Here is a 25,809-nt window from a genome sequence, read left to right as displayed (position 1 = left end):
TCTTCCTGTATTTATAATATAAGACAAAATCAGAAGCTAAAAATATTTTGCCCTTAATAATGTTTCAAGTAAAAACAGTGTTACTTAGAAATATTTTTTACCTATTTATTTTCCCGCAATAAATATGCTTTGGCTATTATATAGTTTGGTTGTGATTGTTTTCTTATTTCCTGTCATTGAATCAGTGAGACTTCTAAATTTCAAACTTAAAATCGAAAATGATAAATTACTCCTTATTTAAACAATAGAAACACCTGTAGACAAGGCCCTGAATGCAAAGGTAGTTTCCCAGGGATGGATGTGTATGTAAGCACTGCTTTCCTTGTGTCTTACCCTCATGTCCTTTCTAAAACTTAGGGGCAGTAGTTTTATCTCCAGAAACTGTAGTAACAATAAGATAATAGTTGTGTCATGCTCTGCCATACAAAAGATTTTTACTTGATTGGCTGATTCTTTAAGAGTTGTTTGGGTGTAGAGATAAAAAATAAGCATGGGCTGATGGTTGATGTTGTCCCACTAGTGGAGCCAACTGAAACCTCTCTTCCCTAAATCATGATAGGCTGTCAAACAAAGCAAAGGCTGGTATAAAATCCAACTTTTTATTTTCAGGACCACTGTGCAAAAATTCTTTTATCTCCTAAGTTATTCATATTTTATTTTATTTTTTTCTCCAGACAACGCCACCCCATGTTATTGGTCAGTTGGACAAACTTATCAGAGAGGTAAGGTAGAATAGAAAATAAAATCCTTTTAAATTATAATTAGAGAATGGAAAGAATGGGTATAAATGATACTTTACTCAGCCCTATCTCTATTTTATTTTAGGGGAGTTTGTGTTCTTTATACTAAATAACACAGTAGTAGATATAAAATAGTGACAAAAGTATAAAAATTTGAGGAATTGCTCAGTCTGGAAACTTGAAGTAAATGTGGAAGGGAAGGTAATGGTCTAGAGACCACACTACTAGCTGTGTTAATGCTATGGTTTTTATGCGTCTATATTCAAATCTAGGATTTTGATAGAAGTCAAAAACTACTTTTACATGTTGATTGCTTCATCACTTAACATTGATTTGTGAGTTTAGATTTTGTATTGTATAAATACCCACCTGCTTACTAATTGAAGGAATAAGATAATGTAATTATTTAGATTTTGAGAATATTTCAAACTATTGATTGTTGGTATCACAAAGGCCACTATTTATCAATATAGCTGGCTGTTTGTCTCAGCCTGTGTTATACCAATGGGACATACACTATATATCTGGTCTTGGAATTTCCTCTTGGTCCACATTCACATAACATCCTGTGTTGTGCAGAAATTTGCTAAAAGAAAGAAATGATAGAGAAGAGTCCCCAAAAGGGGGAAAAAATCTAATACCACCAGTGCTGGATATAAATATGTGACATACTCACAAAATGAAAAGAACCATCCACTGTCGAACAAGGTGGTGGTGAGGGTAGGTGGTAAACACCTGATTCTAAAAGGATTGGGCCAGATGAGAAACGGAACACAAGGCCTTGGCTCACTACTGAACAAGTAAAATGATACCTTGAGTGGTCTAGGACTTCTCTTGGCTAATGAGTGTCTTCATGCAGGATTTGGCCAGGTCATTTCTAGGCTTAGGTCAAGTCCATATTGTGACTGAACTGTGTTGGATATGTCAAATATAAACAGCCCAGTTTCTTTGTTTTTGATTAGGTATCTACCTTGGATGGAGTTTTAGAAGTTCGAAATGAGCATTTTTGGACCCTAGGTTTTGGCTCACTGGTATGTTTTCCATATTAATATAGTTGTAATTTAAAACATAGTTTATATTAACTAACTTGAATGTAAATTAAACAATAAAAAATTAAATAAATAAGTGAAACATAGTTTATAATTTTTAAAACTAAAGAAAGTACTTCTTCAAATTAAAAAAAATGTTTTAATGTTTATTTTTTGAGAGAGAGAGAGAGAGATAGACAGAGCATGAGAGGGGGAGGAGCAGAGAGAGAGGGAGACACAGAATCTGAAGCAGGCTCCAGAATCCAAGCTGTCAGCACAGAGCCCGATGTGGGGCCTGAACTCCCAAACTGCGAGATCATGACCTGAGCTGAAGTCAGATGCTTAACCAACTAAGCCACCCAAGAGCCCCAACTTCTTTAAATTTTTATAGAGCCTTTGATTACCATTTCTGTTTAATAGAGTCTAAAATGTAGATGGATTCAGTAACCTAATTGATATTAGTTGAGGGATATTTTTCTTTTATTTTTCCTTTCAAACTACTGTTAATGGTCTTTTTTTTTAAAGGTTTTTTTTTTTTTTTTTTATGTTTATTTTTGAGAGACAGGGAGAGCATGCATGCGTGGAGGTGGGGGCACAGAGAGGGAGACACAGAAATCCAAAGCAGGCTCCAGGCTCTGAGGTGTCAGCACAGACCCCCATGTGGGACATGCACTCACAAACCATGAGATCATGACCTGAGCCAAAGTCAAGACGCTTAACCAACTGAGCCACCCAGGCTCCCCCCCATGTTTTTGATATTAACCTTAAAAACAAGACCAGTTATTTTACTAGCAAAAATGAGTTTATTTTGGAATAGCAGAGAATTGCAATTCGTGATAAGCAAGCTACAACAAAACAATATGCAAGTCTGAAGAACAAAGCAGAGGAACAGTCTGCTATAGAGGAAAGGGGGAAGTTGAAAGGACTGTTACAGATGAAAAATCCAGTGAAGTAAACCAGGAGTTCAAGTGTAGTGGCTTTCACTGCCTGAGTTGTATTAGTCTCTCATTGGCTGGGCTTTTGTCAGAGAAGGAGGAAGAAAACCTCCTTCCTCCTGTTGATGTTATAAAGAAGTAGCTAAAGTAGAACGGACTTTACCTCTCTTCCTGTTGAGTCTACAATTGACTCGGGGTAGTAGGGATTGAGAGACCCTCCCTTTTGGCCTCCCATCTCCCATTTTAATAAGGTTTTCCTTTTATTAATTTTTGCGAATCCAGTCTGGACCTATTACCAGAGAGACAGTTACGGCATGGTTCCATTCCTGTGTCAGGAATGATGAGGAAAATACAGAAAAGTACTCTGGAAAAAAATTTAATCACCATAATCCCATCATATAAAGATGCCTGCCAAGATGTTTTCTTATTTATACTTACCTATTTTCTCTCCTTAGAAAACGAAACTATGTGGGGCCTCTGGGTGGCTCAATCGGTTGAGCGGCAACTTCAGCTCAGGTCATGATCCCCCAGTTTGTGGGTTCCAGCCCTGCGTTGGGCTCTGTGCTGACAGCTCGGAGCCTGGAGCCTGCTTTGGATTCTGTGTCTCTCTCTCTGCCCCTCCCCTGCTCATGCTCTATCTCTCTCTCTCTCAAAAATAAATTAACATTAAAAAAAAATGAAACCATGCAGTTTATATTTTGCTCTTTTCACTTAATATATCGTTTACAGTTTTCTATGTCACCAAATAATTAGTTTTTTGGTCAACTATTTTTTTCTCTCTTTTTTAAAATTTTTGAATGCTTATTTGTTTCTGAGAGGGAGAGAGAGAGACAGAGTGCAAGCGGGGAAGGGTCAGAGAGAGAAGGAGACACAGAATCTGAAGCAGGCTCCAGGCTCTGAGCTGTCAGTACAGAGCCTAACTTGGAGCTTGAACTCCAGACTGCAAGATCGTGACCCAAGCTGAAGTCGGACGCTTAACTGACTGAGCCATCCAGGGGCCCTAATTTTTTTTCTCTTGAGTGTGACTTGATCTTTGCCTAGATACTCCAAGACTTTTTTTTTTTTTTTTTTTTTTTTAAGTCCAGTAAGTAAGTTCACTGGACTATGTCTTGGTGTTGGTCATTTTGGGTCAGTTACTCCAGGTTTGCATTATAGCCTTGCAGTAATGTTACTGCAAAAAACTTGTTTTATCTTTCAGGAAAGTTTTCTTTAATTGTAATTATTAATATTTATTTTGTTCTCTTGCTTTTAGTGTCTTCTTTGGGATCTACTATTGTAAGCACATTGGGTCTTTTATATTTATTTTCTTTCAGTTCCTTATTATATCTTCAGTTCCTTTGATTTAAAAAAAATTTTTTTTCAACGTTTTTTTATTTATTTTTGGGACAGAGAGAGACAGAGCATGAATGGGGGAGGGGCAGAGAGAGAGGGAGACACAGAATCGGAAACAGGCTCCAGGCTCCGAGCCATCAGCCCAGAGCCTGACGCGGGGCTTGAACTCATGGACCGCGAGATCGTGACCTGGCTGAAGTCGGACGCTTAACCGACTGCGCCACCCAGGCGCCCCTGTTCCTTTGATTTTTAAAACTAGCCTTCTCATCACCTTTTATTCTCTCACAGTAGACCTGTATATTTATTTCCTTTTGTATTTGTTCTAGTCTAGTCTTCATTTCTTTTTCCTTTTTTTTTAAGTTTTTTTTATTTTGAGAGAGAGCAAGTGAGCGAGGGGCAGAGAGAGAGAGAGGGAGAGAGAATCCCAAGCAGGCTCCACACAGTCAGTGCAGAGCCCCATATGGGGCTCGAACTCAAAAACCATGAGATCATGACCTTTGCCAAAATCAAGAGCAGGATGCTCAATGGACTGACCCACCCAGGCGCCCCTAGTCTGGTCTTCATTTCTCAAGTGATTGTTTTTCTTGTTGTTGTCTCATTTTTGAGGTTTTTTTGTTGTTGTTGTTGTTGTTGTTTTTTTTTTAAATTTTTTTTTTTTTCAACGTTTATTTATTTTTGGGACAGAGAGAGACAGAGCATGAACGGGGGAGGGGCAGAGAGAGAGGGAGTCACAGAATCGGAAACAGGCTCCAGGCTCTGAGCCATCAGCCCAGAGCCCGACGTGGGGCTCGAACTCACGGACCGCGAGATCGTGACCTGGCTGAAGTCGGACGCCTAACCGACTGCGCCACCCAGGCGCCCCATTGTTTTGTTTTTTTTAATGTTTAGTTTTGAGAGAGAGAGAGAGGGAGAGAGAGAGAGAGAGAGAGATAGTGCGAGCAGGGGAGGGGCAGAGAGAGAAGACACAGGACCCGAAGCAGGCTTCAGGCTCTGAGCTGTCAGCACAGAGCTCAACGTGGGGCTTGAACTCAGGAGCTGTGAGATCATGACCTGAGCTGAAGTTGGACGTTTAACCAACTGATCCACCTAGGGCCCCTCATTTTTGAGGTTTTTGAATGCTGATTGATACTGTTTTATGTGTTTCATGTCTTTCAGCTTCTTTTGAAAAAGTAGGTCATAGTTCTCATGTGTTTTATAGGTGACTCTTTTGGGCAATCCTTTGTAATCTATTTTTTTCTTACAATAGCTTTGTGTGCGATTTGGAATCAGTCCTTTTCTGTTTCTCCTTTTTATGCAAAATTGTTTTCCTGAATTTTAAAATAAGGAGTGGTTAGGGTAGTGTGTTTGAATTTATGGTTCTAAAGCTCCCTCTTCTGATTGAGTGTGTGAAGTGAAAGTTTTTTCTTTCTCCTGGGTCTTTTCCTGCCATTTGTATCTGCTCTTTGTTATCTCTTGTTTCTGGTGTGTTGCTCAATTTGGATTCTGTTCCCAGTTGTTTCTTCTTAATGTGGGGCTTTCTACTGGCAGGGAGCTTGCTTGCTTACTTTGGAGAGCTCACAAGGCTTAGGCTGCTCCAGCTCTTCAGATCTTACGGCCATCTCAGTGTACTCACCCACTATTGAAATGTGCAAATCCCCTCCCAGTTTCCCAGCTGCCTTTCTCAAATTTGCTGCCCTAGATTTCCATTGAGTACAGGTTAGCTGCTTTGAGGTTTTTAGGTCCATCAGATATCCTGTTGCTTCCTCCTTCATAGGTGCGGATACCTTGCAGGTCTCACACCTTAGGATTAGGGTGATTAGGATTTCTTGGGAAAACCATGTTATCTAGTTTCTTAATAGATGTCCATAGGTTTTTGGGGTTGATGTCTTAATTTCGGTTTTTCTGGGCATATTTGGGGGAATTTCCAAAAAGTGCCACCATTACTGCTGTCTTTGAAGAATCCCAACATAATTTTTAATGGCTGCAGTTTTACATTATTTGAATATGCCATCATTTACTTAATCACTCCCTTAATGGCATTCCATTTTTCCCTTATAAACAGAGCTAGGATGAACATTTTTGTGGAATCATCTTTGCACATACTTGTGATTATTCCTTAAGACTAATTTTTAGAAGTGGTTTTTGTGAGTCAAAGGATATTCACACTGGGGTGCCTAGCTGGCTCAGTCAGTATTGCATGTGACTCTTGAACTTGGGGTTGTGAGTTCGAGCCCCACATTGGGTGTAGAGATTAGTTAAAAATAAAATTTTTTTTAAAAAAAGGATATCCACATTTTCATGGCTTTTGATGCAGCCAATTACTTTCCAAAAATGGCTATACCAATTTACATTCCTTTAGGAATGTAATTCCTTCAGGAACACAGTTTGTTTTTAATCATTCTTTTAATTTTACTGATCTTAATAACATAGAAGGTAAGTGTTTATTTAGCTGGGTGGCGTATCCACACAAAGAATTAAGTTACCCAGCTGTTCAGAACATGGCCATCTAACCACTACCCCCAGGTAGTACCTAATTAAGACTAAGGAAAAATAAAACAAGCTTTTGAGCTCCAAGAGTAGTTGTCCCAAAAGCCATAAATTAATGCAAACACCATAGTCACAGCAGACTCTGTTCAAGCTCCTGCTCAGAAATGGTTTTCATTTATTTTAATCACTTTAATTTCCGTAGCAGACTGGAAGAGGTTACGGTGTCTTTTATAGTTTTGTCTAGTGATAACTGTGAGATGGTAGTGGCCAAGAAAAGGAAGAAATCAAAGGTGACTGCATTTCTAAACATGCCTTGTCTTTCATAATAAACTAGAAGTCAAATTCAAGCATTATAGATATTTTCTCCATCTTATGATCGACAGGCACTACTGTTAAAGTCATAGATTCAGACACATTGTAAATAAAACAACTACTTGTATTTGACTAATTTATGTGAAACTTATTCTTCGTTATAGTTTTTTATCTTGAAAATCTGAGTTTATCTAGAAATCAGCATTGAGTCTGCTGGACATTTTGTTTCATTTTACTTACTATTTATTTTTACTTAAGTTTCATCATGCAAATGGTACCTGATTCTTAGAAAAATTGTAACTAAGTCAAAGAGAAGCGAACAAAAAACCTTTAATAATTCTATCTAGAGATAAGTGTTGTCACTCTTGGCTATTTTTCTCTCTGTGTATGTTTTAAACAAAATAGAATCATTTAAAAACATAACGTATGATAAATATCTTTTCAATAAACAGACTTCTAGCCATCATTGTAAAGCCTGGGCTTCTCTATCCTCATAGTAACCCAGGCTAGAAACCTTGAGATCATCTTTGATGAGTCAGTCCATCTCCCTCATCCACTACATCCAATTGGGTATCAAGTCCCCCCACATCTAACCCAGGGAAACTCATGAATCCATCTGTCCCTTTCTGATCCCATTATATTTGTCCTGTCCTGCCCTCTTCATTTCTAACCTAGAGTGTTGCAGTCATTTTTTACCTAATTACCAATCATTCATACGTACACTTTTTCTGAACTTTATTTCTGATTGATTGCTACTATTAAACTCCATATCATGATTTTTAGAGTTCTCTGCTAGCCTTTCTTTTAACCTTACTACCTGTTTTTCTTTCTTTTTTTCCATCCTTCTTTCTTTTCTTTTCTCTTTCATTATTTTTCTGCCCCCTGAAATATTTGTACTTGTTTATATATTAGTAATATTGCTTATTCTGTCCAAACATGCCATGCATTTTAATTGCTGTTCTCTCAGCTTAGAATATCTGTCTCCACTTTTGGAAATTACATTTCACCATCAACCCTGGATCAAATGCCATCTTCTTTACAAATCTTCCTTAATTTAAATTAGCAGCTCTTTTTTCTGCTCTTCCATTGCATTTTCTATATACGTTATATTCTGCATTAGGCTATAACATGCCTGTCTTCCTCCCACATATATATTTTTTTCATATATTTTAAAAAGACACATTTTATTTAGTCACATAATTTTTATCAACTCTCCACATTGACAGTCACTGCTGAGTAGTCTTCAAGGAATATCAACACATGATACTTTCTCTTGTTTAAAAGAAAACACCAAGTACAGTTACAGCCAAATCATAAATAAAATATTTATTTCTAGGGGAATTTTCAATGGTATAATTTTAACTATCTCTTTCTTATGATTTTTCCCCTTTTAGGCCGGATCAGTGCATGTAAGAATTCGACGGGATGCAAATGAACAAATGGTTCTTGCTCATGTGACCAACAGGCTGTACACTCTAGTGTCTACTTTGACCGTTCAAATTTTCAAGGATGATTGGATTAGACCTGCCTTACTGTCTGGGCCTGTTGCAGCCAATGTCCTAAACTTTTCAGATCATCACATAATTCCAATGCCTCCTTTAAAGGGTACTGATGATTCAAACCCTGTTACATCGACTCCAGCTAAACCTAGTAGTCCACCTCCAGAATTTTCATTTAACACCCCTGGAAAAAACGTGAGCCCAGTCATTCTACTCAACACCCAAACAAGACCTTCTGGTTTGGGTCTTAATCATGGACACACACCTTACAGTAGTAGCTTGCTTAATCAAGGACTTGGAGTTCCAGGAATTGGAGTAACCCAAGGATTCAGGACTGGTTTTACAAATATGCCAAGTAGATACGGAGCTAACAATAGAACTGGACAACCAAGACCATGATGTACTGCAATCTAACTTATTTTTATGAGGAACATTGACTCCTTGATTCCATTTTATTTACTAATCCAGCTGTGCACCGACTGTTCAATCGTTTACTCTAAATGATAGAGAATAGTAGGTTTGTTCACATTACATGAAACTGATGAAAGTACCTTTTTGTAAATGTATTTGGGGCTGTGAGAACCTTCTAAATGTTATAGGGTTTGAAATTTAGGCTTCCTTTAGAAAGCGTGTTTCTCTGAATTTAAATTTTGTTATTTGCTTTTGTAGTTGATTGCAGTGTGATAGACATTATAAGAGAACCACTTGATGGAGCAAATCTGTCACATTATTAAAAGTATAATATTTTCTTCAATGAAATTTATAAACATGCTTCTTGAATAATGACATACATTTTAAGAATGGAAAAAAACATCCATTCTGAAAGTAAAAGTCTCTTTTATAGTTTTCCAAACTTAATTGCTACATTTTTTTTGAGGTCCTCTTGATTTATGTCTTGCAAAAGAAAGAAAAAGTTTTTATCAAAAATTTTAAAGCATATTCTGTCTAGCATAATTTGAAATTTTTAATTATCAAAAATTTTTTAGTTTTTTCATTAAAATATTTCAGTACACTTATAAATAGTCTGTGGTTCTCAAAGTGTTTTATTTTGGTTAAATGAATACCAAATCCTTTGGTAATGTGCAGTGAAGGAATCCAGTTTTCTATATAACATATAATCAAATTGATATAATGAAACAAAAACAAACCCCCAAAGTACTGACATAATGATGGAATTTATCTTTTTTGTCACCTTTCCATTGGTTGACTTTACTCTCTCACTTTATTAACAAAATATATCAGATATATTACCAAAATATATACAATTCCATGCATAATGTGGGATTTGATATCTTTTCAAAGTTGGATAAACAATTTGAGTTAACATTATATAATTTTACCAAAACATAATAGATCCTACGTTATAGAGTACAGTATTGTTATATCTGTAACAGGCAATTTCCAACTTATTTTGTTTTGCTTTGTCAAAATCATAAATTGTTAACTGTGATGAAGTGTGAGAATCATGTGGATTATCTTGTTTTTTGATTATTTTCCAAATGCGGATGTTAAGGACTTGCCAACATGGTCAGTATTACTTATAAAAAGTATCACAAGCAGCAGTCACAAATTACCTGAGGTAATTTTTTAAATTTAATCATGAGTTTTGTAATTAGAGATTTAAAAAGGTATTTTGAGAGTGGATTCGACTTTTCTGGAATCTAGTACTCCTGGAGATTTATGATTTTTCCAACCATCAGCCAGCTATGTAGAGAAGATTTTTGTTTTTGTAGAATTTGCAAGTTGCTTCAATCATCTCATCCTCTTTTAAATATGAGCAGCACTTCCAAATCTGATTTCACAGTGGAATAACATCCAAGAAGCCATCTTTGTCAAGCAGAGTTATAGTCATCCTGTAATAAGTGGCCATGTCCCAACTTTTGCTTGGTGAGGAGTTTGTCATTGTCTTTAACATCCGCAACCCTGTTCAGGCATTTGACCTGCTGAAGAAAGAGAGCCCACACTACCTTGACTTCTGGGAAAAATGAAATTTTGTAAATGTAATAAGGCAATCTGTTCCTTGTCCTTTGTCTTATGTTCTCCAACTATTAGTATACCTATTATTGGTCTACTATTACAGGGTGATTTTTCCTCCATTGACCTCATCTAAGTGGGTCACGTATGAAATCTGAAGAACTGCCATGTACTGAGTGATGATTAAGAGGTATGTGCTGCCCCCCCCCCCCACCGCTGCATGTCTTCTCCATTCTCATGGGATTTTTAAAGTGTACAGAACACAATTCTGCATGAAGTTAAATGCCTGTTTCCTCATCACCCATTCAGAGGCAACACCTGTGTAGTTGTCCCACCAAAGGTGCTTTGATACCCACCTGCACTGTTTAAGAAGTTTGCTGTGGGTTTTGGAGGAATTGGCTCTACTTCCTGAAATTCACTAATGCCAACTGCTATAGGTGACATTGGTCCATTCATGATTATATAAAGAAGTCTTATTTGCCAAGCTCTGGCCAGATTCTGGATATGAAAACAAGAAACTTGGCCAACCTAGGACTATGGGCAATAGCCTTGCTGGTAAATCTTGCCAGAGTCACTTGAAGCCAAACAAGGAAGTTTGAATTGAATATTTGGCCCATTGTTTGTGATTAAGAGCAAGTTCTATGGAGTGTAATTAACCCCGTCTCAGAAAACGCCATACTGTAATGGAAAAACACTGGACTAGAAGTCAGGAGATTTGGATTCTGATCCTGACGCTGCCATTATGTAAGTATTTTGTTACTGTGGGCAAGTCATTTAACTTCTCTCTGCTTTATCATCTATAAAGTCGGGATGGGAATGGATTAGTTAATCTGTAAACTGTCAGCTCTAAATTTCCTTCCAGTGACTACCTCAGCATACAGGCCAAGTATGCTACACCTACACCAACACCCAAGCCATTAATTTGAGGTGCCATGAGTATAGAAGGTGAACTGCAGGTAAAACACCATTTAGGTTTTTGTTTATTTCACACTGGACTTAAATCTGTTAAGATTAAACAGATTTTTCTTGGACTTCTTTCTTTGTGGGGAAGGATTATTTTGGGTGGTATTGGCGAAAAGTTTAGGACAGGGTACCTTTAGCTTCCTCGGGTACAAAAGAATGGGGTACATTTTTCTTTCTTCCTTAATCTATAAAGATAACAGCTGGAAATACATACATGTATAAGCAAATGGGGAGGTCCTGAATATCAAGCCTCTGATTAAGCTGCTTGTGAACTGCCAGTTTTTTGCTTGACTAAAGACTGCTGATCTCTTTGGGAGTCTAATCTGCTTATATGAGAAAATGCTTTTTACATCCCAAATTGTTTGAATCACACTGTTTGAATAAAGAACGTACATAGAGTTTTCTCTCTGATCTTAAATAATTTTGGCTTGTTTTTTATTCAATAGCAATTTATTGGTAATTTAATTTAGTTCAGCAAATACTTGCTGAGTATCCAGTATGTGCCAGGCACTGTACTAAGTAAATACGCATACAGTGTATCAATTTTTGTGACCTATTCCCAAGACCAACGGGAATACAAGGATAAATGATATCACTTCAACTACATGGTAATCCTACTTGTGATGAGACACAGAATAGCTCATGTTGTCCAACTGCCCCCCACTTGCTCCTCTTCTTTGCCTCATTTTCTTGGCATTCTCCTTTTATCCTCTTGCTTTTTTTTTTTTTGCTTTTTTTTTTTTTTTTTGAATAATGAAACTAAGGAAGCAAATTTCCATGGACGAGGCCAGCTACAGAGGTCATGATGTTACACATCATCCTGATACCAGGAGAGGAAGACAAAGTTTGGAAAGAGCAAGTTAGGCAGACACTGTTGAGAAGGATAATTTTTGTTTTAATGTTTATTTTGAGAGAGAGAGAAAGTGGTAGCAGGGAGGGGCAGAGAGAGAGGGAGAGAATCCCAAGCAGGCTGCACATTCAGCACTGAGGCCAGTGCAGGGCTTGATTTCACGAACCATGAAATCATGACCTGAGCCAAAATCAAGAGTCAGACACTTAACCGACTAAGCCACCTAGGCCCCCCAAGAAGAATAATTTTTAGGCTATATAATGGGTTGTCATATACATTCAGACTCTTGCACTGGATGAGCAAAGATTTTTAGGTCACCAGGCTGAAAGTAATGGGGTCCCCAGAGCATTCATGGGCTTAAGGTGACTTTTATTTAAGTTACTAGTTTAAAAGCACCTTTAATAACACTAATATCATCATCATCAAACTGCCACCCAACAAGCCTACCTTCTTGCAAAAAAGTTAACTTAGATAACACATGGCCAAGTTTTCTGACTAATGCTGCATCAGGTAAAAATCTTGTAGTACTGAAGTCAAAAAAAACTAATTGCTTAAGATTCTGAAATACGTTCATGAAGCCAAGCCATCCATCACTGCTCACACAATTTCCTGCCAAATCCAGCTGCTGGAAGTTTTTCAGAGGTTTCTTTTCAAAGAATGCACCTGGGTGAAAAAATAGAAGTAAGTATGTTAGAAGTGAAATAATTTTTTAAGAGAAATGGCTGTTTGAACCAATCCTTTGCTTCAGAAAGAAATTAGAATTCTCTATAGATAGGGCAGTGATTATGAATCTGTTCCATTATGTTTACAAGTTATATTTGTCCTAAAGTGTAAGGGAATCTGATAGATAGTAATTAGTAGCAATATAGCAAACCAATATAAATGAATTACATATTTTTTTACTTTTCCTGATTCTTCCAGGAAATGGAAAATTGCTTTAAAATTAAAGTGTGAGGGTCACCTGGGTGGTTCAGTCAGTTAAGCATCCGACTCTTGACTTCAGCTCAAGTCGTGATCCCAGGGTCATGGGATTAAGCCCTGCATTGGGCTCCACCCTGAGCATGGAGCCTGCTTTTAAGATTCTCTCTTTGCCTCCCTCTGCCCCTCTCCCACACTTGTGTTCTCTCTCTTTCTCTCAAATTAAAAAAAAAAAAATGAGGTATGAGAGATGTTATTAAATATTTGTCACTGGTTTCAAAACTAGAGTCAGACTTCAATCTTAAGTCATTTCCTCTTCTTGAGAAGCAAATACTAACTGTTGTTTCTTTGGGTATGGAATGTTCCTAATCGTAAGATTAAGTGAGACCCTTTCAGTATCTCAAGATTTGGATCTTTGGGATTGCCTTTTTTTTTTTTTTTTAATGCACCCTAGGCTCTTCAGGAACTTCTTCCATTCCTTACAGAATAGGGCACTCCTACAAAGAGAAGGTGGACATCCTAGCCATGAAGTCAAAGTCAAACTCTAAGGAATAGAGGAGTCAAAAAAAGTAGGTTTCTGGGTCTGAAAGATTGCACAAAACAACACCCACCTGCCTAGACTTCTCACTTTGGGACTATTAACAGAAGAGGGAAATAAAATTCTGTGTTCTGTAAGCCATGGTGTAGGTGGGTCTCTAGTTATACCAGCTTAAGCCTATGCCCAGCCTAACTCATACATAGGGCATCACTTTCTCCTCTCTTCCTCCTTCCCCTAAGGAGCCCTTCTTTATTCCTTGTAAGCAGCTTTCTCCCTGCTGTCTTGAACTTCATATTCATATCCATTCAGGCTCCTCCCCTTTTTTCATGTGCTTCCCAGCATAGCATGCACTCAGCCAAAATACTGGTTGCCACTTGTGTCTCTGTATAAGGCTCCTTCCCTAAAGAGTAGCTTTTCTCCTTCTCTACTAGCAGGAGAACAGATCTTACCAACTCACAGGAACTTAACAGAGTAATTTAAAGCCAGAATGTTTTCCTAAGTGGATGAGAAGGATTTCATCATGGCTTTGATTTGCATTTCCATGATGGCTGATGATTTTGAGCATCCTTTCTGGCTCATTGACGGTTTATATATCTTCTTTGGAGAAACGTCTATTCAGATCTGTTGCCTGTTTTAAAAATTGAGTTACTTGGGGCACCTGGGTGGCTCAGTCAGTTAAGCATCTGACTCTTGATTTTGGCTCAGGTCATGATCTCATGGTTTGTGCATTCAAGCCCCACATCAGACTCTGCCCTGATGGCACAGAGCCTGCTTGGGATTCTCTCTCTCCCTCTTTGCCCCTCCCCTGCTTGTGCTCTGTCTCTCTAAACAAACAAACAAACATTTTAAAAATTGAGTTGTCTTTTTATCAATGAGTCATAAGAGTTCTTTATATATTTTACACAATAATATAGAAAATAATCATTTGCAAAGTTTTTCTGCCATTCTGTGGGTTCTTTTTTCACTTTCTAGATGATGCCCTTTAAAGCACAATAGTTTGTGATCTTGATGAAGTCCAGTTTATTTATTTTTTTCTTACTTGTGTTTGGATGTCCTATCTAAAGACTTTGCCTAACCTGAAGTCATGACAATTTACTCCTAGATTTTCTTCAGAATTTTTTATAGTTTCAGCTCTTACCTTTAGATCTTTGATGCATTTTGAGTTAATTTTTTTGTATGGTATGAGGTAGGAGTCCAAAATCATTCTCTTGCCTGTGGTTATTCAATGGATATATCTATCCTTATTCCAGTACCACACAGTCTTAATTACTGTAGCTTTGTAGTAAGTTTTAAAATTGGGAATAGTATGTATTTGAGTTTTGTTCTACTTTTCAAGATTGTTTTGGCTATTCTGGGTTCCTTGAGTATTCATATGAATTTTAAGATTAATTTGTCACTTTCTGGGAAAGAAGCCAGCCGAGATTTTGATAGGGATCACACTGAACCTGTATATCAATTTGGGGAGTATTGCCATCTTGGCAGTATAATGTCTTCTACTCCAGGACCATGGGATGTCTTTCAATCTATCTCTTGTTTAAAGTGGGGTGTGCCAGGCTTTCTATTGTAAATTTGTAATTTTCCCCTTTTTAATTGATAAATATCATAGGTGAGATACTAATAACCTTTTTCTCCTCGAAGTTTTGCCCACTGATTTTAGCTTCCGCCAGTTGATCTTTCCTGTAACAGTTACTACTTTGAGGATTCTCTAATAGTGAAACTAGCCAAAAAATGCCTCGCAGGTTAGTTTTTCTCTTTATGGAAAAAAGTTTAATTATATCTTCCATTTATATTATATCTATGGATTATTTAGATTTTCTCCTGATTCTTGAAACAGTTTGGTAAATTATATTTTTCTAAAACATGTCTTCCTTGTCTAAGCTTTCAAATTTGTTTGTGTCATAGTTGATGGGTTTCCATATCTTTTAAATCTCTGAGTTATCTATAATTATGACTCCTTTTTTGCCTTTGTGTGTGTGTGTATGTGTATAACACAAGCAGGGGAGGGGCAGAGAGAGGAGGACAGAGGATCTGAAGTGAGCTCTGCACTGACAGGCTGACAGCAGCCTGTCTCACAAACTCACAAACTATGAGATCATGACCTGAGGTAAAGTCAGACACTCAACCAACTGAGCCACCCAGGTGCCCCAATGCCTTTGATTTTTTAAACAAACTTTACTTTTTTAGAACAGTTTTAGATTTATAGAAAAATTGCAAGCCGTACACAGAATTCCCATACACTCCACACTCAGCTTCTCCTATTTTTTAAATTTTGTATTATCTTAGCATATCTGTTATAATCAATAAGCCAGTATTGATACTTATGTCGATAGTGTATTGAGATTTCTTTAGTTTTTACCAGTGTCTTTTTTTCTGTTCCAAGATCCCATCCAGGATTTCTCATTACCTTTAATCATCATGTCTCCTTAGGTTCTTCATAGAACTTCTTGTCTTGTGACAATTTCTCAGACCCTCGTTTTTTATTACCTTGACAGTTTTGAGGACTTTTGGTATTTTGTAGGAGTTGTCTGATGTTTTTCTCATGATTAGATTGGGGTTATGCATTTGGGGAGGAAGATCACAGAAGCATAGAGTACCATTTTTATTATAGCATGTCCAGGGTGCATGCTGTCAGCATGATTTGTCACTGCTAAGATTCACCTTGATCATATGGGTAAGGTGGTGGTCAGTTTATCCTCTGTAAAGCTACTCTTCTTCTCCCCATTGTATACTGTCACTGAGGAAGTCCCTATGTGCAGTCTGCACTTAAGCAGTGGGAGTTATACTCCACTTTCTTGTGGGCAAAGTTATCTACATAATTACTTGCAGTTCTGCATGAGAGATTTATCTCCTCCCCCATTTATTTATTTATTCAGTAATTTATTTATGTCACTATGGACTCATGGATATTTTATGCTTTGGGATATCATCCAATTCTACTTTATTTTATTGTTTCAGTTCCAGCTTTAACTACTATGAGCACTTTTAGTTGGTTTCTGTGTCACTTTGACTTCCTCCTGTTACTGTGGGTGGTTTTTGTTGTTTGTTTTTTGTTTCTATGTTTTGAGCACTTCCATACTTTTCTCACACTACAGGATGCTCTAGGCTTATACATTTCCTGCCCTAGTCCTAGAATCACCCATTTTGTCAAAGTGCCCTGGTTCCTTTTATTAGAGAATGGTATTAGATTTCAAGATCTGGGTACAAGGAGTGCTTATGGCTTCTGAGGTATCATTGCTTCTAGGCCCTCTCAGCTGACAGAGCAAAGAATATGTGTATGTATATGTGTAACAAAAACTCAATTCATTCTACTTCCAGTTTCCTTCCTGTGTGTCTCCTTTACTGTGCATACAGAACACTTCAGACATTTCTGGTCGTCAAATGTGTGGAGGCTTTTCTCCCCACCAGGAAATTCTGTGCAACACCAGGTGGGTGTCCTACAAGTTAACTCGATTCTAGCACTGTCTACCTGGAAGGAGTGTCAGGTCCCACAGGTTAAGGGCTCAGTCCCACAAGACTGCTTCCATCCCACTTCAGATGCCAATCACAAGTAGTAGGTCCCCAGGTTATCCACAGCTTCTGTCTGCTTAAGCTACAAATTGGAGGTTCCCATATGCTCCTCCTCATGTTTGGTTAATTTGCTAGAGCGACTACAGGAAACACTAGAACTCCAGGAAACACTTATATTTACCAGTTTATTAAAGAATATGCAAAGGATACAGATGAACAGCCAGATGAAGAGATACATAGGGCAAGGTCTCGGAGGATCCTGAGCACAAGAACTTCTGTCCCCATGGAGTCTGAGGTGCATTACCCTCCCAGTGTGGCTTTGTTTGCCAACCTGGAAGCTTCCTTAATCCTGTACTGTTGGGACTTTATGTTCAGTTTATCATCTGTAAAGCTACTCTTCTCCCTTTGCTAACTATCACTGAGAAAGTCACTATCTACAGGCATGATAAATTGTTAACTCGGTTTCTAGCCCCTCTCTATTCTTTGGAGGATGACGGGTGGACATGAAAATTGCAAGCTTCTAATCATGGCTTGGTCTTTCTGGTGAGCCATCCAGGAGCCCACCCAGAGTGTTATCACTTAGGAAGTTACAGAGGTTTCAGGCATTGTACCAGGAACTGGGGGCAGAGACCAATATTTATTTTCTATTATTTCACAGTATGCTATGTATATTTTTTCTAGATGTAACCATATATATTAAGGTAAACATGAAATGAGTCCATACTGATGTCTCCAATTCTAATCCATACCCACATGGATTATACTAGCCTTCTTCTCTTGCTGTAGATTCCTACCACAGCAATGAAAACCCTGGGTCCCACCATCTGCCATCCATTTACTTAATTATTCCAGTGTAAATGTATATAGCAGTATCAAAATAATCTATACTCCAACTGAATATAACTTTATAAATTAGAGTACAGTGCTTATGTGCAGTTTATTTTGCCTTTAGTTTTACAGACCACTCATTTCCTAAGTTATTTATGACAGCATCTTTGTCCTTTATCCCCTAGTGAGGTTGATTCACACTTTGTAATACAGTTAGAGTGTTTTGGATTCCTCATTCCATCATCAGGTTTCTCAGACCTACTAAGTGATTGTTTTTAAGTTGATTTTTGTTTTGTTTTTTTTTAGTAATCTCTATACCCAGCGTGGGGCTCGAACTCATGGCCCTGAGATCAAGAGTCACATGTTCTTCTGACTAAGCCAGCCAGGGGCCCCCTAAGTGATTTTCTGGTTCTTCTTCCCTTTCATCTGAGCTCCTAGAAACCCCTGAACTTTGTTTTAAACTTGAAGTATAGCTGACATATAATATTATGTTAGTTTCAGGTGTACAACACAGTGATTTGACAATTACATACATTATGCAATGCTCATCATGATAAAAGTGGTTCCCATTGGTCAGTTATTATTGACTATATTCCCTGTGCTCCCTAGGTTATACTTTTCATCTCCATGACTTTGAGTTATACAATGCAAATTCTTGACAGGCAGCATGCTCTAATTTTGAAGCTTTTCTTCTCCATATTTCTTTTAAATAAATTATTAACATTCTGAATTCAGAATTTGCATTGTATAACTGAAAGTTTGTACTTCTAAGTCCCCTTCACCTATTTCACCCATCCTGCCACCTTCTCCCTCTGGTAATCACCAGTTCTCTGTATCTATGACTGTTTCTATTGTTGTTGTTTGTTTATTTGTTTTATTTGTTAGATTTTAGATCATAGGGTATTTGCCTTTCTCTGACTTATTTCAGTTAGCATAATACCCTCTAGGTCCATCCATATTGTTGTGAATGATAAGATTTCATTCTTTTTTATGTTTGGGTAATATTCCACTGTCTATACATACCACATCTTTACCTATTCACCTTTCAGTGGACTTTTAGGTGTCTTCCATACCTTGGCTATTATAAATAATGCTACAATAAACACAGAGGTGTATGTATCTTTACAAATCAGTCTTTTCATTTTCTTTAGGTGAACATCCACAGTCACTGAACTTTTTGCTGTGCTTGTCCAAAATGTCATGCAGTTGGTTTCATATGTTATGTAGCCTCTTCAGACTCGTTTCTCTTACTTAGCCCTATGTATTTAAGTTTCTTCTTTGGCTTCTCATGGGTTCTTGCTCATATCTTCTTACCACTGAATAATACACTATTGTATGGCTGGACCACAGTTTGTTTATTCACCATTGAAGGACATCTCAGTTGCTTCCAGTTTTTGGTGATAATGAATAAAGCTACTACTACATGTGCCTGTCTCTATTTTGACTAATGAAATTATTTATGTCGCTCAATCTTCTCTTTCTCAGTCTTGCTTGACTTTTTTTTTTTTTTAAGTAAGCTCTATATGGGGCTTGACCTCACAACCCCGAGGTCAAGAGTCTCCTGCTCTGGGGCACCTGGGTGGCTCAGTTGGTTAAGTGTCTGACTTCGGCTCAGGTTATGATCTCACGGTTCGTGGGTTTGAACCCCACGTCAGGCTCTGTGCTGACAGCTCAGAGCCTGGAGCCTGCTTCAGATCCTGTGTCTCCCTCTCTCTCTCTGCCCCTCCCCCACTCTCTCTCTCTCTCTCTCTCTCTCTCTCTCTCTCTCTCTCAAAAATAAATAAACATTGAAAACCAAAAATAGAGTCTCCTGCTCTACTGACTGAGCCAGCAGGTGTCCCAGTCTTGCTTGACTTTTATTTATTTTGTTACTCTTATTAAAGAACCAACTTCAAGCTTTATTAATCTTGCTTAGTGTATTTTTATTTTCTGTTTCATTGACTTATATTTATGATTTTGGGTTTACTCTGATGTTTTTCTGGCTTCTTAAATCAGAAACTTACTAATTTTGGTCTTCTCTCATATAAAGAGTTAAGGTTATGAGAATTTTATTCAAGCCCTGCTTTTGCTGCATGCCACAAGTTTTGGTGGTGTTTTCTTGCCATTCACTTCTAAATGTTTTTGATGAAATTATAGCATACCTATCTGCCAAATTGTGTGATATTCCCCAATATCCTGAGTATGTGTACAGAAAAAGTTGAAATATAGGGACAACCCAGGCTTAGAATTTTTCCAGGAAAGTACATTCCAACTACTGTATCTAATTTCATACCTCACATCCACATCTCATTTTCTCCCTCCATCTCATTAGATCGTCTTTCTTCAGTTAGAGACTCTCTCTCTCTCTCTCATTGCACTTTCTTCATTTCACTATTGCATCTGTCACACATACCCATCATTAAATGTTAATGCCTAAATTGACTGATAATACTGGGGACTATGGCAGCTTCATAGGGGACTATGAGAGATGGAGATGGGAGACGGCAAGGCAATTGAGTGCCACTTGGAACCTGAATTGACAGAATTGGTTAAATATCTCTGAGAGTATGGAAGCACCAATATTACATTTAACATAATCTGCTGCTAAGAACTATCACAATTACCCACAAGCGCTCAGTATATTTGCTATATCTGTAATTATCCTGGGCCCTTCTTATAGAAAATGACAAGTGACTGTTCTCCCTGTCCAAGTCTCTTGGAAAAGAGGGAAAGGAACCTCTGCAGAAGGCTAGGTGACACAGATCTAGACACATGGGAGTAGAGACAGCCAAAGTGACATGGAAACAGAAGCCCTGGATCTAGGCTGACATCCTGGGCAGGATATGTATTAGGGCAGAGTTTTTTGTAAGCTTCAGGGTGTCCCCTCCTTTAGAGGAGTGTGAAATAAATTTAATGGGTTGCAATCAGCATCTATTTTAAGTGAAACAGAACAGAAAGAATAGAAAATAACAGCTTGTGTCACACATGGCATAAGATAATCACTTTCTGTGAAACTTTTTTAATGTGTATGTATGTGTATGTTAGATCATAAGATAAAATGTATTTTTTAACTGTGGGTCATAATCAAAAACAGTTTAAAAGACTCTGGACAAGAGGCTTTTTTTTTTTTTTTTTTTTTTTAATTTTTTTTTTCAACTTTTATTTATTTTTGGGACAGAGAGAGACAGAGCGTGAACAGGGGAGGGGCAGAGAGAGAGGGAGACACAGAATCGGAAACAGGCTCCAGGCTCTGAGCCATCAGCCCAGAGCCCGACGCGGGGCTCGAACTCCCGGACCGCAAGATCGTGACCTGGCTGAAGTCAGACGCTTAACCGACTGCGCCACCCAGGCGCCCCTGGACAAGAGGCTTAATGCAGACATCCAAGTTACATATGGCAGAAGAGAGAGCATAGGAAGAGTATGTGACCAAGGAGGAGATATTTCAGTTACGTCTTACAGGGACTGTTAGAGAAGGGAAAGGATGTTCTGGAGAAAGTGCGTGTACAAAGGCACTTTTGGGGAACAACAGAAGTCTGTGAGGATGGAACCTCATGTAAGTAGGGAGGCATGGCAGAAGATGAAGGTGAAGAGGAAGATAAGTTGAGGTTCCATTGTGAATGGTCTTATACATGAAGCAAGCAGGGTTTATTTTGATAAATTTTATTTGTTTTGCAGGCTGAGGAAGCTTTTTTTAAAAAAGGAAGATAAGCCTAGTATCTTGAAGTCCACCGAGGAAAATGATCACGGTACCGTTTATTGAACATAGACAATGGGTCAATGTTGAACTTCTTACTTTATATACATTAGTTTTATAACTGAGTGGCACAGTAACTGCTAATATGGTTGGTATTACAGTGACTCTCACTTGACAGATGAGCAGACCGAGGCTCAGAAACTTTTAGTTGCTACAGGCCATCCATCTATCAAGTGGAAAGGGTGGGCAGATCTGACCCCAAAAGCAGGGCACTCACCATTTCACAAAGATGGAGCCTCTAGATAGCAGCCTCATCACCTGGGAGAGACCAAAGGCAGAGAATACTTGGTTTTCACTCCAGCTTATGGCTCAAGCACAAGCAGACTGCTTTTCCTACTTGTGGGAGGTGAAAGAAATGTCTGGAGGGGACTAGGGTAGGGACCAGCAGCCACACTGTCTCCCCACATCTTCAACTCTTGCTCTTCTGTCTGCAACCCTTTCTTTCCCTGCTTTAGTATGACTACCTTATGTCTCTGCCTTTTTATAAAACAGGGATAATGTTATCTGTTATTAGGGGTGTAATGATAATTCCACAAGTTCTTCTTTAAAACACTTTGAGAATAAAGTAGTTACTGCTCTTGAGGTGTTCATTTTATACTTTTTTTTTTTTTTACTTGCATTTGAGGGTACATTGTTACAGCTCAATTTCCAAGAGCCAGCTGCCTTTTGTTACTCTTATTTTTCTCATTTACATGTGGAGGCTATAAGGCCCTGGGCAACTAAAGTCAAGTGGCAAATTACTGCCTAGCTCAGTTCTTACTTAATTAAATGTACAGTCTCTTTCTCTGGTCTCACTGGCCAGCCTGAGAAGTGGGCAAATCAGGCAGCTAACTACTTAAATATGTGAAAGATGCTAAAAGGCCTCTACCTAAAAATGCCTCCCAAACAAATGATTCTAATTCTACACACTTTCCAGTGGCCTGAAAAAGACACATCCCTTGTGGAGAAAGGGGAACCCTCTTACACTATTGGTGGGAATGCAAACTGGTGCAGCCACTCTGGAGAACAGTAAGGAGATTCTTCAAAAAGTTAAAAATAGGGGCGCCTGGGTGGCGCAGTTGGATAAGCGTCCGACTTCAGCCAGGTCACGATCTCGCGGTCTGCGAGTTCGAGCCCCGCGTCAGGCTCTGGGCTGATGGCTCAGAGCCTGGAGCCTGTTTCCGATTCTGTGTGTCCCTCTCTCTCTGCCCCTCCCCCGTTCATGCTCTGTCTCTCTCTGTCCCAAAAATAAATAAACGTTGAAAAAAAAATTAAAAATAAATAAATAAATAAATAATAAATAAATAAAAGTTAAAAATAGAACTACCCTATGACCCAGCAATTGCACTACTAGGTATTTATCCAAAGGGTACAAAAATATTGATTCAAAGGGGTATATGCACCCAATGTTTATAGCAGTGCTGTCAACAATAGCCAAATATCTATCTCTCTATCTCTCTCTCTATCTATATCTATACCTATCATGGAATATTACTTGGCATTCAGAAAGAATGAAATCTTGCCATTTGCCATGATGTGTATGGCACTAAAGTATATTATGCTAAGCAAAATAAGTTAGTCAGAGAAAGGCAAATACTGTATGATTCTACTCATGTGGAATTTAAGAAACAAAATATGAACATAGAGGAAAGGAAGGAAAAATAGGGAGACAAACCATAAGAAACTCTTCATATAGAGAACAAACTGAGGGCTGCTGGAGGGGAAATGGGTGGAGGGATGAGCTAAGTGGGTGATGGGCATTAAGGACACTTGTGATGAGCACTGGGTGTTATATGTAAGCGACAAATCCCTAAATTCTACTCCTGACCCAAATGCTACACTATGTATGAACTCATTTGAATTTCAATAAAAATTTGGAAGAAAAAAACACATATCCTTTCCAACTTGTTTAAGGTATGAAGTTACCTGACAGGGATAATTTATTAGCTAACTAATTAGCCTGTCACAGAAGCCACCTGCCTCCAAAATCACCCAGAATAGAGAAGGGATCTGTAAGAATGACACCCAGAATTACATGATTTGATGGGTTAAAGCAGTGAGTAAAGTTAGAGTTAGGAATTAAGGGAAGAAAAAAATCCAGCATTTGAAGCACCATTAGGGAAGGCTAAAACCCTGGAGCAGCCTAAGCACTTAGAGACATATGCATCTCTAGGAGAAAAGGTTTTAAATACAGGAGTAGGTGGGGAGTTAGTTTTGTAATGGGTACAGAGGTTTAGTCAAGGAAGATGAAAAAGTTCTAGAGATGGATGTGACGGTGGTGGCTCAAAAATGTGAATGTCCTTAATACCACAGAACTGCACACTTAAAATGGCTAAAAGCATAAATTTCATAATTTTGTACACTACAAATATATTCTAGACAATCTGTGACAGAAATAAAGTCAAGGTTGCTTTCACCAATGTTGCCTTAGATGGTATTGTAGTCAGCAGTTAAGATGGGGCCAGTGATCCTCACATCCTATTATATTCTCCCCTGTGTTGTCCCATCCCACAGTGGATAGGGCTGACCCAAGTAACCAACAGCATACAGCAGAAATGACCTTCCAAGGCCAGCTCATAAAAGACATTGCAGCTTCTAAATGGTTTTCTCTTACATCTCTTGCTCTGAGGGAAGTGAGCCGCCACACTGTGAAAACACTCATGCAGCCTATGGAGAGGTCCAGGGATGAGAAACTGAGGCCTCTGGGCAACCTGCCAACCCACTGGGGAGCCACCCAGAAAGCAGATCCTCCGGCAGCCCCATCCAACATCTGGACTGCAACCTCGTGACAGAGCCTAAGCCAGAACCACGCGGTTACCACTTTCCTCACCCACAGAAATTGTGAGATAACATTTATAGTTATTTTAAGACACTGTTTTTGGGGGTAATCTGTTACATAGAAATTAATAACACACAGGTAGAATGAAGACCTTTCATCAACTGCCTGAGGTTAATGGAATCTTCAGTCATTTCTATATCTCTATTTGTTCCTGGATTATATCACAATTGCTTAAAGATATTCAGTGATCCCATTTAGATAAAGTTGCATTTACCTTTATATTTTTTTTAAGCTTATTTACTTTGAGAGAGAGACAGCACGAGCACATGGGTGCATGGGAGAGGGTCAGAGCGAGAGGCAGAGAGAGAATCTCAAGCACGGGTTTGATCCCACGAACCGATAGATGGCGACCTGAGCAGAAATCTAGAGTCAGACGCCCAACCACTGAGCCATGCAGGTGCCTCTACCTTTACATGTTTTAAATACCCAACAGGTAACTTAAAAATATTTCCCCAAACTGGAGGAGCATTGCTGAATTTCAGACAGTTAAGGGTAGGAAGAGCAATTCCTAAACATAATATACCTTCTCAGGTAATGGGAATGTTTTTCCTTTAATACTTTTTAATGCTTAAAAACCTGAAGGCAGGCCAGTGTTTTAAACCATTTTACTCCTTGGGGCTCCTGGGTGGCTCAGTCGGTTAAGCACCTGACTCTTGATGTCAGCTCAGGTCATGATCTCATGGTTCTCTGACAGCACAGAGCCTGCTTGGATTCTCTCTGTCTCCCTCACTCTCTGCCTCTCTCTGTCTCTGTCTCTCTCTCATAATAAATGTTTAAAAATGTTTAAATCATTTTACTTCTTTTTTTTTTTTTTTATTTTTTTTTCAACGTTTATTTATTTTTGGGACAGAGAGAGACAGAGCATGAATGGGGGGGAGGGGCAGAGAGAGAGGGAGACACAGAATCGGAAACATAAATCATTTTACTTCTTAATCTCTTGATTAATTAATACTCCTTGAATGCTCTTTAAATATACTTGTACAAAAAGAGGAGGTGGGGCCCCTGGATGGCTCTGTTGGTAGAGAATGTGACTCTTGATCTAAGGGTTGTGAGCTCAAGCCCCACACTGGGTGTAGACATTACTTAAAAATAAAATCTTGGAGCACCTGGGTGGCTCAGTCAGTTACACATCTGACACTTGATTTCAGCTCAGATTCTGATTTCATGGTTCATGGGATCAAGCCTTGCGTCTGGCTCTGCACTCACAGCATGGAGCCTAGGATTCTCTCTCTCCTCCCTCTCTCTCTGCCCCTGCCCTGACTTAGGCACACACACTCTCTCTCTCTCTCAAAATAAATACATAAACATTAAAAAATAAAATCTTAACAAAAAGAGAAGGTAAATAAATAAATACAATTAATTAATTTT

General features: G+C 38.5%; 2 protein-coding genes across 5 annotated transcripts in view; one reads left to right on the top strand and one right to left on the bottom strand.

Annotated features, from left to right (window-relative positions):
* Positions 1 to 9,762, top strand: part of SLC30A6 (solute carrier family 30 member 6) — a 49,356-nt gene extending 39,594 nt beyond the window's left edge. For all 4 annotated transcript variants that reach the window (XM_047853251.1, XM_047853252.1, XM_047853250.1 and 1 more), the window contains 3 exons: positions 675 to 722; positions 1,703 to 1,771; positions 8,208 to 9,762. In XM_047853251.1, coding sequence (XP_047709207.1) covers positions 675 to 722; positions 1,703 to 1,771; positions 8,208 to 8,711 — 621 coding nt within the window. In that variant the 3' untranslated portion in view covers positions 8,712 to 9,762. The remainder of the gene's footprint in view (positions 1 to 674; positions 723 to 1,702; positions 1,772 to 8,207) is intronic.
* Positions 9,763 to 12,220: 2,458 nt separating this feature from the next.
* The window catches only part of NLRC4 (NLR family CARD domain containing 4), a 37,982-nt gene continuing 24,393 nt past the window's right edge, over positions 12,221 to 25,809 (bottom strand). The window contains exon 9 of the mRNA XM_047853246.1: positions 12,221 to 12,762. Within this exon, the coding sequence (XP_047709202.1) occupies positions 12,473 to 12,762 (290 nt within the window). The 3' untranslated portion in view covers positions 12,221 to 12,472. The remainder of the gene's footprint in view (positions 12,763 to 25,809) is intronic.

The sequence above is a fragment of the Prionailurus viverrinus genome, chromosome A3 (assembly GCF_022837055.1).
Source record: "Prionailurus viverrinus isolate Anna chromosome A3, UM_Priviv_1.0, whole genome shotgun sequence".
NCBI classification, from domain to species: Eukaryota; Metazoa; Chordata; class Mammalia; order Carnivora; family Felidae; genus Prionailurus; species Prionailurus viverrinus.
This window is presented reverse-complemented; position numbering and strand designations above follow the sequence as displayed.